The following is a 12187-nucleotide window of genomic DNA, read 5'->3' on the forward strand; positions in this document are numbered from 1 at the left end:
TTTTTAGATGAACATATTTAGAATTAAGTATCAACCTAAACAAAATATCCCTTTTACCTCCCTATTTTCCACCTTTTTATTTTTGGTTTCCCCTACTTCCAGAATTATTATGTCATTTATTATAGATGCACATTTTATCAATGATGGAGAAGAATGTTTACTATGATGCATTTTAAAGAGAAACAGAGGTTTAATTTTATTTTCAGGATGCATAGAATCCCTTCTGAAAGGGTATTTTGCTTTTGTTTTTAATAATAATTCTGTGTATAGCGCAAAACCTATAAATCTGTTGTAACACCACCTGACAGTTAAAATAAACATATTTAACCTTGCAACTGTTGAGTACTTAGCTGTAAAGTGTCACTTTTTTCATGCTGTCTAAAAGTTGGTGGTATGCAAACACACTTCACGCTATCCTTTCATGCTTTAAAATTTCCTTAGTGGATAACATCTAGTTTTACCTTTTTTTTTTTTTTTTTTTTTCCAGAGTAGTAGCCATTCCAGATCCTTCTGAAATTTTTGCAGGTCTGTCACAACATGGGTAGAGACTGGCATCCTCCTGTCACTGCACATAAATAGTTTTGAAGTGGTGTCTTGTTCCTCAGGGCCAGTGACAACTCTGGATGGAAAATCTTGGGATATCTGTAGAACTCAAAGCAGAACAGATGCTCATTCTGTTACAGGCAAAGCAGTGATTACTGCAGAGAAGACAACACGACTACACTTTTCCAAATAGGATAGCCCTACTTCACGACTGAGGTTATTTAAAGACTTACTGAAAGTGTTGCAGCAAAAATTTGCTTTTGATTGGACTCCTTCAAAAATGATATTTCTTTTCCTATGACTTTTCCTGTCCTAGTAAAGTGCACAGGGAATGTGTGTGTTACTCAGTGCTTACCTCAGTCTCCCCAAAAAGCTTATTTGTGTGAGCCTGATCCTGACTTTAATCTCCACAGCTTATTTTCATAATTTTAACGAGCGGCTGTCTAATATAAAATTTCATTAACATTCTCGAGACATGAGGTCAGCTTGCACTTTAGCTCTGGGCAGCAGAATGTTGCAGCTTTTTCATCCCTAAAGCTAGAAAGCATGTGCAACTTGATAGTTTCATAGAAACTTATTTCAGGATGTAAAGAAACTGATAATTTCACTGTGTGTTTGGTGAGCAAAAGGGCTGATAGTGTTTAAAGGGCTTATTTGTCTCTTTTGAAAAGGCAGAGTTTCATAATCAGGTAAGTTTTCAATGATTTAGCAATACTCGTGAAATGAATGCAACTCTGAGAAAAGCATCACACACTTTTGAAAAACAGTTTGTGGTTTTAATATGGTAAATGTGAATTTTGTCCTGCTTACAAGTTAAAGGAACTGCCTTGTCAACTTGTTAGGGATGTGTCTGTGTGTTCATCGGAGTGGAACTTGTGTTGTGGTACCTACACTGTCAGATAGAAGTAGTTTAGTAAGTATTTCTGCTCTTCATTCATCCAGGCTCGTTGGGGGAATTGGGACCTTGCTTATTCAGATATGACCAGCATATGCTGGCCACATCTAAGACATGCGCAACCAAGGTGTTGTCTAAAAAGATAAGGAAAGCAATAAAGATTATAAGTAACAAAAGTGGTAGCCAAGCTTCATAGCAGCCCAGATTTTCCTTTTATAAATGTTTCTTTAGTCTTACTCTTTAGAAAAATCTTCTGTATCATCCATACACTGATATTCAAGGTGAAATACCAGATTCCCTCCTCCTCACCTGAAATGGCAGGCGGATACAACAGACATGTAAATTGAGGCTAAAAAGCCCAAGGGAAAGGGCATGCTGAGTGCAGTGCCTTTCACAAGCACTGCCCAAGCAGTGGTCAGGATCTCCCGCAGCAGAACAAGAGTCTTCATGTCTGCAGAAAACACGTGGCACAAACACAGCTACAGCAGGAGTGCAGAGAAAGGAGTAACAAGGGCAGCTGAAATCATTCTTCCAAAAAGGTCAGTAATTCAGTTAAAAATTACTGAGCTATTTAAATGTTCTTTTGCTCTGAAGTCATTCTGATTCAGATACCATAATTGTTCTCAATAACATATATGTTTTAGGGTATTGTTTTTTTTCAAGAAAAATCCCCAAACCTTAAGCAAAGTTATCTTTGCAACTATGTTTTTAATGTTTTCTGTTCTAGGGCATGAATCACCACAAACAAAACTGCTGAAAGAGGATATCAAGGGAAAGGCAGCACAGCTAGTAGGGTTCTATAAACTCATGAGACCAGTTCTATACGTCAGACTATACGTCACCCAAAGCTTTAGGTAATAATACAGTGAAAAATGCATAACAAGTATAGATTGCAAATACCTTCTCTTGTCCTGAGTTCTTCCTGTGAGGACTCAGTTCCATCTGCTTTTCGGTTTGTTAAACTGTAAGATTAAGAGATCAAGATTTCCAAAGTACACCTAGGATTACTTGGGGTTTACAGTCTATCTTCCTTCCACTTAAGAACAGTGAGGCTACTTGGTTCTGTTTTTAAAAACTGCCTTGCCACTGCTGAGATACTTTCAGCTGCCTGTAGTAAAACTTAGTACCTGATTAGCCCTCATTAGCTGCTAGCTGTGAATAATCATCTACCTAGTATACATCTTATTAAAACCTAGAAGATCTTCATGAAAAACAGCTGGAAACATCAGCTGATCAGATAGTGTTTTTTTTTTTTTTTTTTTTTTTTTTTTACTAACCTACCCTCCATGCAATCCTTTAGGAGAACTTCTACAATATTAAACAAGTCACATTCAAACTACTTATGATAGCACCTAGAAATGAGTCTATGAACAAACGCAAATATGTTTGAGAGGAAGAACTGTAGTGCCTTGTCATTATTTATATTGCAGAATGATTTACAGCATGCTCTGAAGTGCATTAAGCATGATCTAAGGAAGGCCTCCCAAATTGCAGCAAGCTTTGGGTTAAGCCTTTGAACTCTGTTAGAGCAGGTATCGCCACATGCAGTCGCTCCTAAGCATCTTATTGAAATACAAGCAATTTTTGACTACAGAAGACAAGTGGTGTTAATGTTTAATACTGGTTTACTCAGCAGCAGATATAGGAGAAGAGCGTTGGGAAGAAGATGAAGCTGTTCAAGATGCTGAGGTATCTTCGCCTTGACCTGTGTTTCGAGTCGAGAGGGGAGTAAAGCTCTGTTCCTTTTTGAGGGGTATGTTCTGTGTTCCCTGCAGGGCGGTCTGTGACAGTTTGCTCCATGCTGAGTTCCTCTGAAGGCACCACTCTGCTATTACAGTGCCTTAATATCTATATTTATAGATGACCTGACCTGAATCAGCCAATTGTTGTCCTTCAGCTTACTTATGAAGTGAAACTTTTAATATGAAGGAGATGAGGATGAAATTTTCACTTGTTTCTGTGCCTATATAAAGAGGTCTGTACAAGCTAGACCAGGCATTTAATGGTTTGCCTTGAAGCTCAGGCCTTCCTTCAGCTCCCTAAGTTCCCTGGAATGATTCTGTGAGTTCGAGTTGACATTTGATTAACACATGCTGGTTCTTGCTTTGCATTTTGTGTGTGTGATGGTCATCAGTGAGTCCCCCAGCCATCTCCTGAGATGACCACAGAGCAGAGAAAGCCTTTTCCTTAAGTACCTTACAGGATCAAGAGAGACGGGTGCGGGCAGGTAAGACACAGTGCTATAGGAAGGGGATTTTTATAAAGCGGCACATTAGGTCATTAATAGAATTCAATTTTTCTGAGTCTCAATACAGTAGTGTTCAGCTGCTGAACAAAGCTGCTTCCATAAGTTTTCTCCTCTCTGGGAGTGAAAAAACCCACTGGAGTGGGCAGTGCTGGAGTCCTTAGCCCAGCTCCTCCCTCCCTTTCACCCTTATAGCGGTGTGAATGAATCCCTGTGAACACTCAACTCTTCAGCATTTGCATTTGCCTGTTCTCCCGTTTCTTCTGCTGGTCCCCAGCCCAAGCTAGGAGTGGCTAAAGGAGTTGCTGTAAGTGAGATGCTCCCTTGAATTGTTGCTGTTCTTGTTCTAGCTGTCCAGGACTAAACCCGGTGTGCAACAAGCTGTCTCCTTCCTGACTGATGGCTGCTCTTTTCCATTGCCTTGTTTGATACTGATGCTTCATTCAGTGAGGGATGCAGAAAACCGGTTGAGGAGTAGTGGTATTGACAGTTTAAGTTAGTGGAGTTTTTGTTTGTTTGGATTTTTAGGGGGTTTCTTGCTGCAAAGCCAACATGAGAAATTTTCCTAGTACTTGTGCAGGGAGATAGTGAATGGGGATTGCGAGGGTTAATGTAAGTAGTGGTTATGGAGCTCTGTGCCCACTGTGAGGCACTGCCCCTCACCCTCCTTATTCTCTCTTTAATTGGTTCTCTTTGTCTTTAAATGATTCTAATACTGCATTACAGTTAGGGAAGTGTATTTGCCTTTACAAAATTTCTTTCCCCCCCACACACATAATAGGGTGTACCAGTTCTTGACAACCAGCCAACTAGCGTGTTTTTTTTAAAAAAATCTGTTTTTCAGGATAATGCAAAGATTTTATTACCAGCTGATTCTCTCTCTCTCTCTCTCTTTTTCCCCTCTCCCAGAGGAGGTCACTTGAAATAATAAAACATTTTGTTGTATATGCTTAATTTTAAGGACAAAAATAGCAGTAATATTCAGGTTATTTTTTGGAGAATAAGCAGTTCCTGGGTGATTCAGTCTGATTACCGACACTTTTATGTGCGCTGGTAGCTGCTCTAGCTGCTCAGCTCCTGTGCTGTTCTGGCAGCAGGGACAGTAGCTACCGGCCTGTCTGTGTTCTGCACTGGGGGATGATCTTATGGATCACGGCAACCCTGAGCAAGGCCAAAAGCACTCGAGCTTCAGCAGCAGCTCCTGTACGAGCTTCCTTCATCTGGTGCCCGCACGTTGTGTGCCTGGCACCTGGGGTGGCCTGGCCTCTCCTTAGCAAAGGGATGACTGGAAGACAAACGTCACTTTACGGGTTTGTGGCATCCTTTTTGGTGCCCAAATCCCTTGGTGTTTGTTATGCCTGGTGTCAGAAGTGACTGTGCTTTCACCTGGAGATCTCTGTTTGAATTGGGATTGCCCAGAATGAACGCAGAATATCCCAGACATCCTCACAATTTACCTAGCACAAATGAACCATAAAACTGGCTTTAACTGCTCGCCTTTCATCCCTAGCACGAAGTCCCTTCTAGGCACCAATTACTTCTGTTCCAATGGCCAAAGGTCTTCGCTTCATGTTCTGTGTGGTGACAACCGTGGTGCTCCTAAGAGAATCCAGCCATGCAGGTGAGAGCAGCTCTTGATCCAGCAATGCTGGCTGCATCCAAAGGTGGTTTTTTTCTTTCTTTCAGTGTCTTAATTCTTTGATCCTTTAATTCTTAGTACCCACCACATTCTGTCTTAGTGCAGGAATGTGGCTTTAGATTTGATTAAGACCAAAGCCATCATTAAAAGCCTGGTTCTGTGCAAACGCCCTGCAGAAGAGGGAAGGACAAGGCTGCTCTTTGGCTTGCAAAATTATTTCCTGCAGCCACAGGAGTCTGGGGGATGAGAGTGGGGAGGGATGTGTCCCTTTCCTTTGTGTTATGTTTTTATGGGCTTTCCCAAAGGATTCTCACAATATGTACTTGGCTTCTGAGCAATGGCACTGCCTTGAACCTCGAGTTAGTGCCACAACCTGATTACTCATGGTCCTTTCAGGAGCTGGTGGTTCTCACAATGCAGCTTTGAACAGCTGCATCCAGGGCCGCCGTGGGGGAGCTCAGGCCTCGGTACAAAGTGTTTTCTTGCAGGAGGCCCTAGCAGGCCCTCGGGAAGGAGCCAGCTCTCACTGCCTCTAGGGCCCTTCCAAAAGGAGGCAAGAGAAGGCCTTTGTGAAGGTTCCCAGCTCCCATGGAGAGCAGCAGGGGAGAGGGGAAAAAACAGGTTTTTGTTTTACAATAGTGTTCAGCAAAACACCAGAAAATGCAGAATTGAAGAATGAATGATACATAATGAATGATTATGATATTATAGTTAATGAAAAAACTCTAAAAGCTTTTGCTTGGGGGAGATTGACCTTCTGCTTTTAGACAGTTAATTCTTTGACTCTAATATATGTAAACATTCTAGGGAAAAAAAACATTCTGGATGAGTTATATATTGACATAATTTTGGTTAATTCTGCATTTCATTCACTCTGCATTTTAATATAGCTCTCCTGGGGTCCGGGTGGGAGATGAGGTAGTCTTCCAAATGTTATGAGAGGAAGGCCAGGGATCAAATCATTCACCATGGCAAGTTTTGCATCAGAACAGTGAATAAAAGTAGAAGCGTGGTTAACCTCAATAATAATACGTTTATGAGTGAATCGTCTAGTTTTTACCCAAGGGGAAGATACCATTATCTGTGTTTTACAAATTGGAGACTGAGAAAGACGGAGGGAGAAGTAATATGAAGCAGGGCAGTGGCAGATTTGACAGCAGAGTCGCCAGTGTCTCTGGCCTCTAGTACATGGTAGAGGAGGGTTTCTGTCCTGCGCTTGCAGGATATTCTCGTTTTCCTGCTTTGACAAGATGAATTCATCATCAGTAGGGGAAGAGAAAAGTAGAAAAGCAAATAAATGAATTTAATGGTGATGAACTCTTTTCCTTAGGGGTGAAGGGAAGGTGTTGCAGGAATCTGGGGGGAATCTTGGTGTAGTGATGTAGCAGGACAGCTGCCTTTTCATCCTGATGGGGGGCAAAAAGTTGCAATTCTTCAGAATCCACTCTTCAATGCCTGAGCAAGAGCCATAATAATGAAGTTGCAATTAGGAGCTTCCGAGGTCTAAATTTTGGCTTTTTATTTTTATTTTTTTATTTTTTTTTGCTTTCTTCACACTAATACTGCTCTGTGAATGAGGAAGCAAATGTGAGAGAATTGCTGTGACTCACCTGCACTATGAGCTTTTGAGTCAAGGATAATCGTTCTGTTTGTGAAAGTTCAATGTGAAACCTCTTAGTGACACTTTTCTATCAATGAGCTGTAAATGTAAGCCTTGCATGAGGTTCATTTTTGTTGTTTTTTCAGGAGCTAGCAAGAATGATGATGCTCTGAGTAAGGTATGTCTAAGAATATTGGTGCAGAGGTATCCATGAAGACACACGTGAGGAAATCTTACATTTTAAAATGCTTTTAACCTGCAAAGAGCTATGATATTTGAATGTATTTTTCATTGTTGTTTCTCAGCCTGTCTGTGTCTGTTTTGTTTTCTTTTTTCTTTCAATATTCAAAATTCAGTCCTGCTCCAATGTAGAATCTGTCTTTACCCCTGCCTGGTGTCGTGGCTATAGAGTTTAAATCTCAGAATTATTCTTTTGCTTGTGATCACTATAAACTCCTTAGCATTGACAATACACGCAGACATACATGAACATATATGGAGATACAGTTTTCAGTTGTTAAAATGTGTTTTTAACTTCCCCAGATTTGCTTTAAACATAGAGATATATTTTTGTGACAAACTTCCTCAGACTTTAGAAGGAAGATGGCACATTTTACTTAAGATCTAACCTGCTCCAGCACGTAGCTGTTCACAAGGGGCAGGATAGTGTCTGTTCTGAAAACAATGCAGCAGAGATGCTGGGTGGCCGGGTCATGGCACCATAGGGAAGTGAATGGAATTGTCCAAATGGCCTGGATAGAAGTGATTTCTTTTTTCTTGACTTTTGTCTAACAGCAAATTGTGGCTCTTCTGACAATAACAACACCCTCCAGAACACCCTCTGTTAGGTAACTTCAGACCGCAGCTTCAGCGACAAAGCTCATCCTTCAAAGTCCCTTCGCTCCAAAGAGAGACTTTGAATCGGTCTGTTCAGTTCACGCCGGAGCTGAACTTCTTCTGCAGACCTTGCAGCAGCGCACAGGCTCTCTCGCCCTGTCCAGAAATCTAGCTGATGGTTTTTAGAAAAGGGATATGCTTAAGACCACCATAGCTTACAGAATTAGACAACTTTAAATTTAATTTTATTTTTATTCTGAAGTTGCGAGGTTGGATGATTTCTTTTTTTTTTGTTTTGTTTTGTTTTGTTTTTTTAATCCAGCATTTCATGCAGGAGGAATCCCTGTGTCTTCTCATCTTCATTTCATGTTCCCTGATGTTCTGTGTCTGCAGGAATTGCTCTCTAATGAGGCCTTAATTGGCTGCTAGCTGTTTTTTCTGCATCATAAATTAATCTTCTTGGAAGACTGCATGCACTGTGTATCTGAATAAATATGTCAACATTTAAAGTGATTTCCTTTTGGACAAAGTATGCTGGCAACATACAATCAAATGAAATACTAACAAGTTATTAATTACTGTTAGGGAACAGCAATGCATGAAGGAGGTAGAGCAGTGGGGAGAGGAACTGTTACAGAGTTCAGGGGCAAATTTAGGTGTTTTATAAAAAAAGCTCCAAAGTATGATGATAATGTAAACCTCAACTCAGTGGGGCCATGTCTGGGACATGCAAAATCCAATTATTTCTCCTTCATTTTTTTGACCTGCAGGGCCCTGACACAGAAAGGCCAGAAGAGGATCTTCCAACCTTGACTGTCACCACAATCCTGGTAAGGCAGAGTGACACAACACTGACAGTGGCAGGGATTATACCTCATTTTTCATGTTCCACACATATATTTGGAGGTACTTTTTTACTTTTTTGACTGTGACACTGACACTCCTCTTTATCACATAAATATTTTTAGAGTGCTTGCCCAATGTTGTGGAGATACAAGCTCTTTGTACTAAATAGTAGTTTGCTAATGTTTTATTGGATCAAATGAAATTGAGACTGAGATAAGATTATCAGTTGCTTCTCTGGTAGGGTGACTTGCAGAATTCAGCTTCCCTTCCCTGCTGGAGGACTAGTGACTCGTGACTGCAGTGGATGCCTTGTAGGTTCAGAAATGTCATCCCCATGTTAATGTGAGGATTGGTCTAAGGCTTACTTTTACCAGCAGTTGCACTGGAGACCATTGAGACTTTGTAGTTCCATGTATGTGTTTCTGTCTCTGTGCAGGAAGATCCATATGTCATGGTGAGAAGCACAGAACTGGAGGGATACTGCATCGATCTGCTGAAAGCACTTGCTGCAATGCTTCACTTCAGCTACAAGGTGAAGGTGGTGAGCGATGGGCAGTATGGAGCCATTTCTTCCAAAGGCAACTGGACAGGGATGATTGGCGAGATCATAAGACAGGTAATTTTTTACTTGAATATTTGAGTAACTGCAGCTGTAACAAGGGAGGAACTATGCTAGCAGGCTCGTGGGCTTCAGTAGAACTTGCTCAGGGACTGTCTTTTTTTTTAGCATAAAATTGATGACTAGCAAGGGACTTGCAGTTAGTTTTCTCTTCAACTGAATTTGCCTTCAGTTTAACTCTTAGGTGAACTTTGCTTGAGATGAGCCCATTACTTACCAGTAAGTAGAAGGATGCTACGGCTTTTATTCAACAATTTTTAAAAGTCTACATCAATGCTCATCATAAAGCAGAGAGTGCTCACCTTTCGTTACCTTCTTCGTGTCCCAGTAATCTCCCTGCATGAGCACATAGATATCTGCCCATTGAGCCTGGGAAGTACTCCATCTGTGATGGAAATGAAGTGCATTGGATGACAACTGTTTTTTCCCTGTCCTGCAGGAAGCAGACATCGCAGTGGCTCCCTTGACGGTCACATCAGCAAGGGAAGAAGTGGTCTCCTTCACCACCCCGTTCCTGCAGACAGGGATCGGAATCCTGCTTCGCAAGGATAGCGTCTCGCAGGAGAGGCCTCTCTTCCACTTCCTGGCTCCCTTCAGTAAAGAAACATGGACCGGCCTGTTATTTGCTTATGTGCTCACGTGCCTCTGCCTCTGTCTTGTTGCCAGGTAAAAATGATTTATTTTATTTTATTTTTTTCACAGTCTTTGCTCGGGTCAACTGCTTTCCCAGTTACAAAGATACTGAAGCACTAAAGGAGGTGCTGGTGTACATCTTGCATAGAGGAATCCTCCGGGCAAGGCCAGAAGTAGAGCTCCAAATGCTTAGGTCGTGTCAGATTAGCGAGCTCTGAGAGTAGCTGGTTATGAAGGAGCAGAGCTCTGTTATGCAAAGGTTCAGGAAGAAAACAGCTGGCAAACCTGGGACAGGTTGCAGAGCACTTAGGCCAGTGAGCAGGAAAACTTTGCATGGCTTAAACTGCACCACAGAGAAAGGGAGATAATCCCAGGAAGGAAAGGGTGTTTCCAGACTATCTACATTGCTGCAGTCACAGTGTGTCTGATTTTAACCCTGTCATTTCCCCCCAGATTGAGTCCCTGTGAATGGAATGAGCCAAAGAGAGAAGAAAACCACTTCACCTTCCTAAACAGCCTCTGGTTCGGAGCAGGAGCACTTGCACTGCAAGGTGAGCAGGGAGGGCTGAGAAGAGGGGCATGCGGAGCAGCTCCGGGCTGGCTGCGCGGCGCGGCCTGTGCTCTCTAGCAGGGTACTTTTGCAGGAGTCATTCTAACTGGGCCCCGTGGCAGCACCAAAACTCCCAATTTGGGGTGTATTTTGAGTAGTGCTTGCTGGAATTTGCATTTGCCTGGCTTCAGCTGAGGACGGGTATTTGTTTTGCTGCGACCATTGCTCCAGGACATGTTTGGATGAGCATCGCCCTGGTTCTTGGGAGAGGAGCTCTTTACATCTGGCTGCTGATGCTGCTTCATATCTGGGGGTGGGTTTTGCACAGGTGCAGGTCAGGCTCATGGAGCTGATGTTTGTGGTCTCTCTCCCCTACTTTTTCTTGCCCCTCCGCTGGTGCAGGTGTCACCCCTCGTCCCAAAGCGCTCTCCGTGCGGGTCATTGCTGCCATCTGGTGGCTCTTCACCCTCGCCCTGGTGACTGCCTACATCGCCAACTTCACGGCGCTGCTGAGCGCGGGCAGCGAGCAGCTCCCCATCCAGACCTTCGAGGACCTGGTGAAGCAAAGGGAGCTCGAGTTCGGGACACTGGACGGCTCCTCCACCTACCACTTCTTCAAGGTGAACGTGTCCCTGCCCCATTTATACATGACAGGCCCCTCGTGTAGCGAGCTGGGTAGCTGCCTCCTCATGGTGGACAGCGATTCCTACTGCCTTGGCAGTAAGGAAGGGCATCTACCTATGCACGTTACTGCTCCTTTTCTACTAAGCCAGTAGTGTTAGTCATTAGGGCTATAGGGTGAGGATTATGAACGTTGAACAAAAAAGCTGCAGGCATGAAGCGTATGCCAGCATTTTGTTGAGGGGGGGAATATTTTGTATATTTAATATCCCAAATGGAGTATAAGGTGTTGCAAGTATTCTGTCATTACAGAACTCCAAGAATCCTGTTCATCAGCTGATCTACGAATACATGGAGAAGAGAAGAGACTATGTCCTAGTGAAAACCTACCAGGAGGCCATCCAGCGGGTGCTGGACTCCAACTACGCCTTCATCGGGGAATCGGTGTCACAGGAGCTGGCTGCTGCCAGGCACTGCAACCTCATCAGGGCCCCGGAGGTCATCGGAGCCAGAGGATTTGGGATAGCAACCCCGAGGGGTCAGTGCTGGATGAGCATCGCCCTGGTGGGTGGGTGGGTGGGAGGGAGGGAGGGAGGGAGGAAGGAAGGAAGGAAGGAAGGGAGGGAGGGAGGAAGGGAGGGAGGGAGGAAGGAAGGAAGGGAGGGAGGAAGGGAGGGAGGAAGGGAGGAAGGAAGGGAGGGAGGGAGGGAGGAAGGAAGGAAGGGAGGGAGGAAGGGAGGGAGGAAGGGAGGAAGGAAGGGAGGGAGGGAGGGAGGAAGGGAGGGAGGGAGGAAGGGAGGGAGGGAGGGAGGAAGGAAGGGAGGGAGGGAGGAAGGGAGGGAGGGAGGAAGGAAGGAAGGGAGGGAGGGAGGAAGGGAGGGAGGGAGGGAGGGAGGAAGGGAGGGAGGGAGGGAGGAAGGGAGGGAGGGAGGGAGGAAGGAAGGAAGGGAGGGAGGGAGGAAGGAAGGGAGGGAGGGAGGAAGGAAGGGAGGGAGGAAGGGAGGGAGGAAGGAAGGAAGGAAGGAAGGAAGGAAGGGAGGGAGGAAGGGAGGGAGGGAGGGAGGGAGGAAGGAAGGGAGGGAGGGAGGGAGGGAGGGAGGAAGGGAGGGAGGGAGGGAGGAAGGGAGGGAGGGAGGAAGGAAGGAAGGGAGGAAGGAAG

General features: G+C 44.0%; 1 protein-coding gene across 1 annotated transcript; it reads left to right on the top strand.

Moving 5' to 3' along the window:
- Positions 1 to 7040: 7040 nt before the first annotated feature.
- Positions 7041 to 11592, top strand: LOC104577953 (putative glutamate receptor; the record flags this gene model as incomplete). Its single annotated transcript, XM_088536106.1, has 7 exons — positions 7041 to 7100; positions 8530 to 8589; positions 9042 to 9221; positions 9664 to 9890; positions 10311 to 10408; positions 10810 to 11027; positions 11341 to 11592. Coding segments are annotated over exons 1-7 (1095 nt in total), but the record flags the coding sequence as incomplete, so codon positions are not given.
- Positions 11593 to 12187: the final 595 nt, after the last annotated feature.

The sequence above is a fragment of the Tinamus guttatus genome, unplaced genomic scaffold (genome assembly GCF_059628265.1).
Source record: "Tinamus guttatus ecotype Peru unplaced genomic scaffold, ASM5962826v1 Tinamus_guttatus_pri_ptg000652l, whole genome shotgun sequence".
NCBI lineage: Eukaryota > Metazoa > Chordata > Aves > Tinamiformes > Tinamidae > Tinamus > Tinamus guttatus.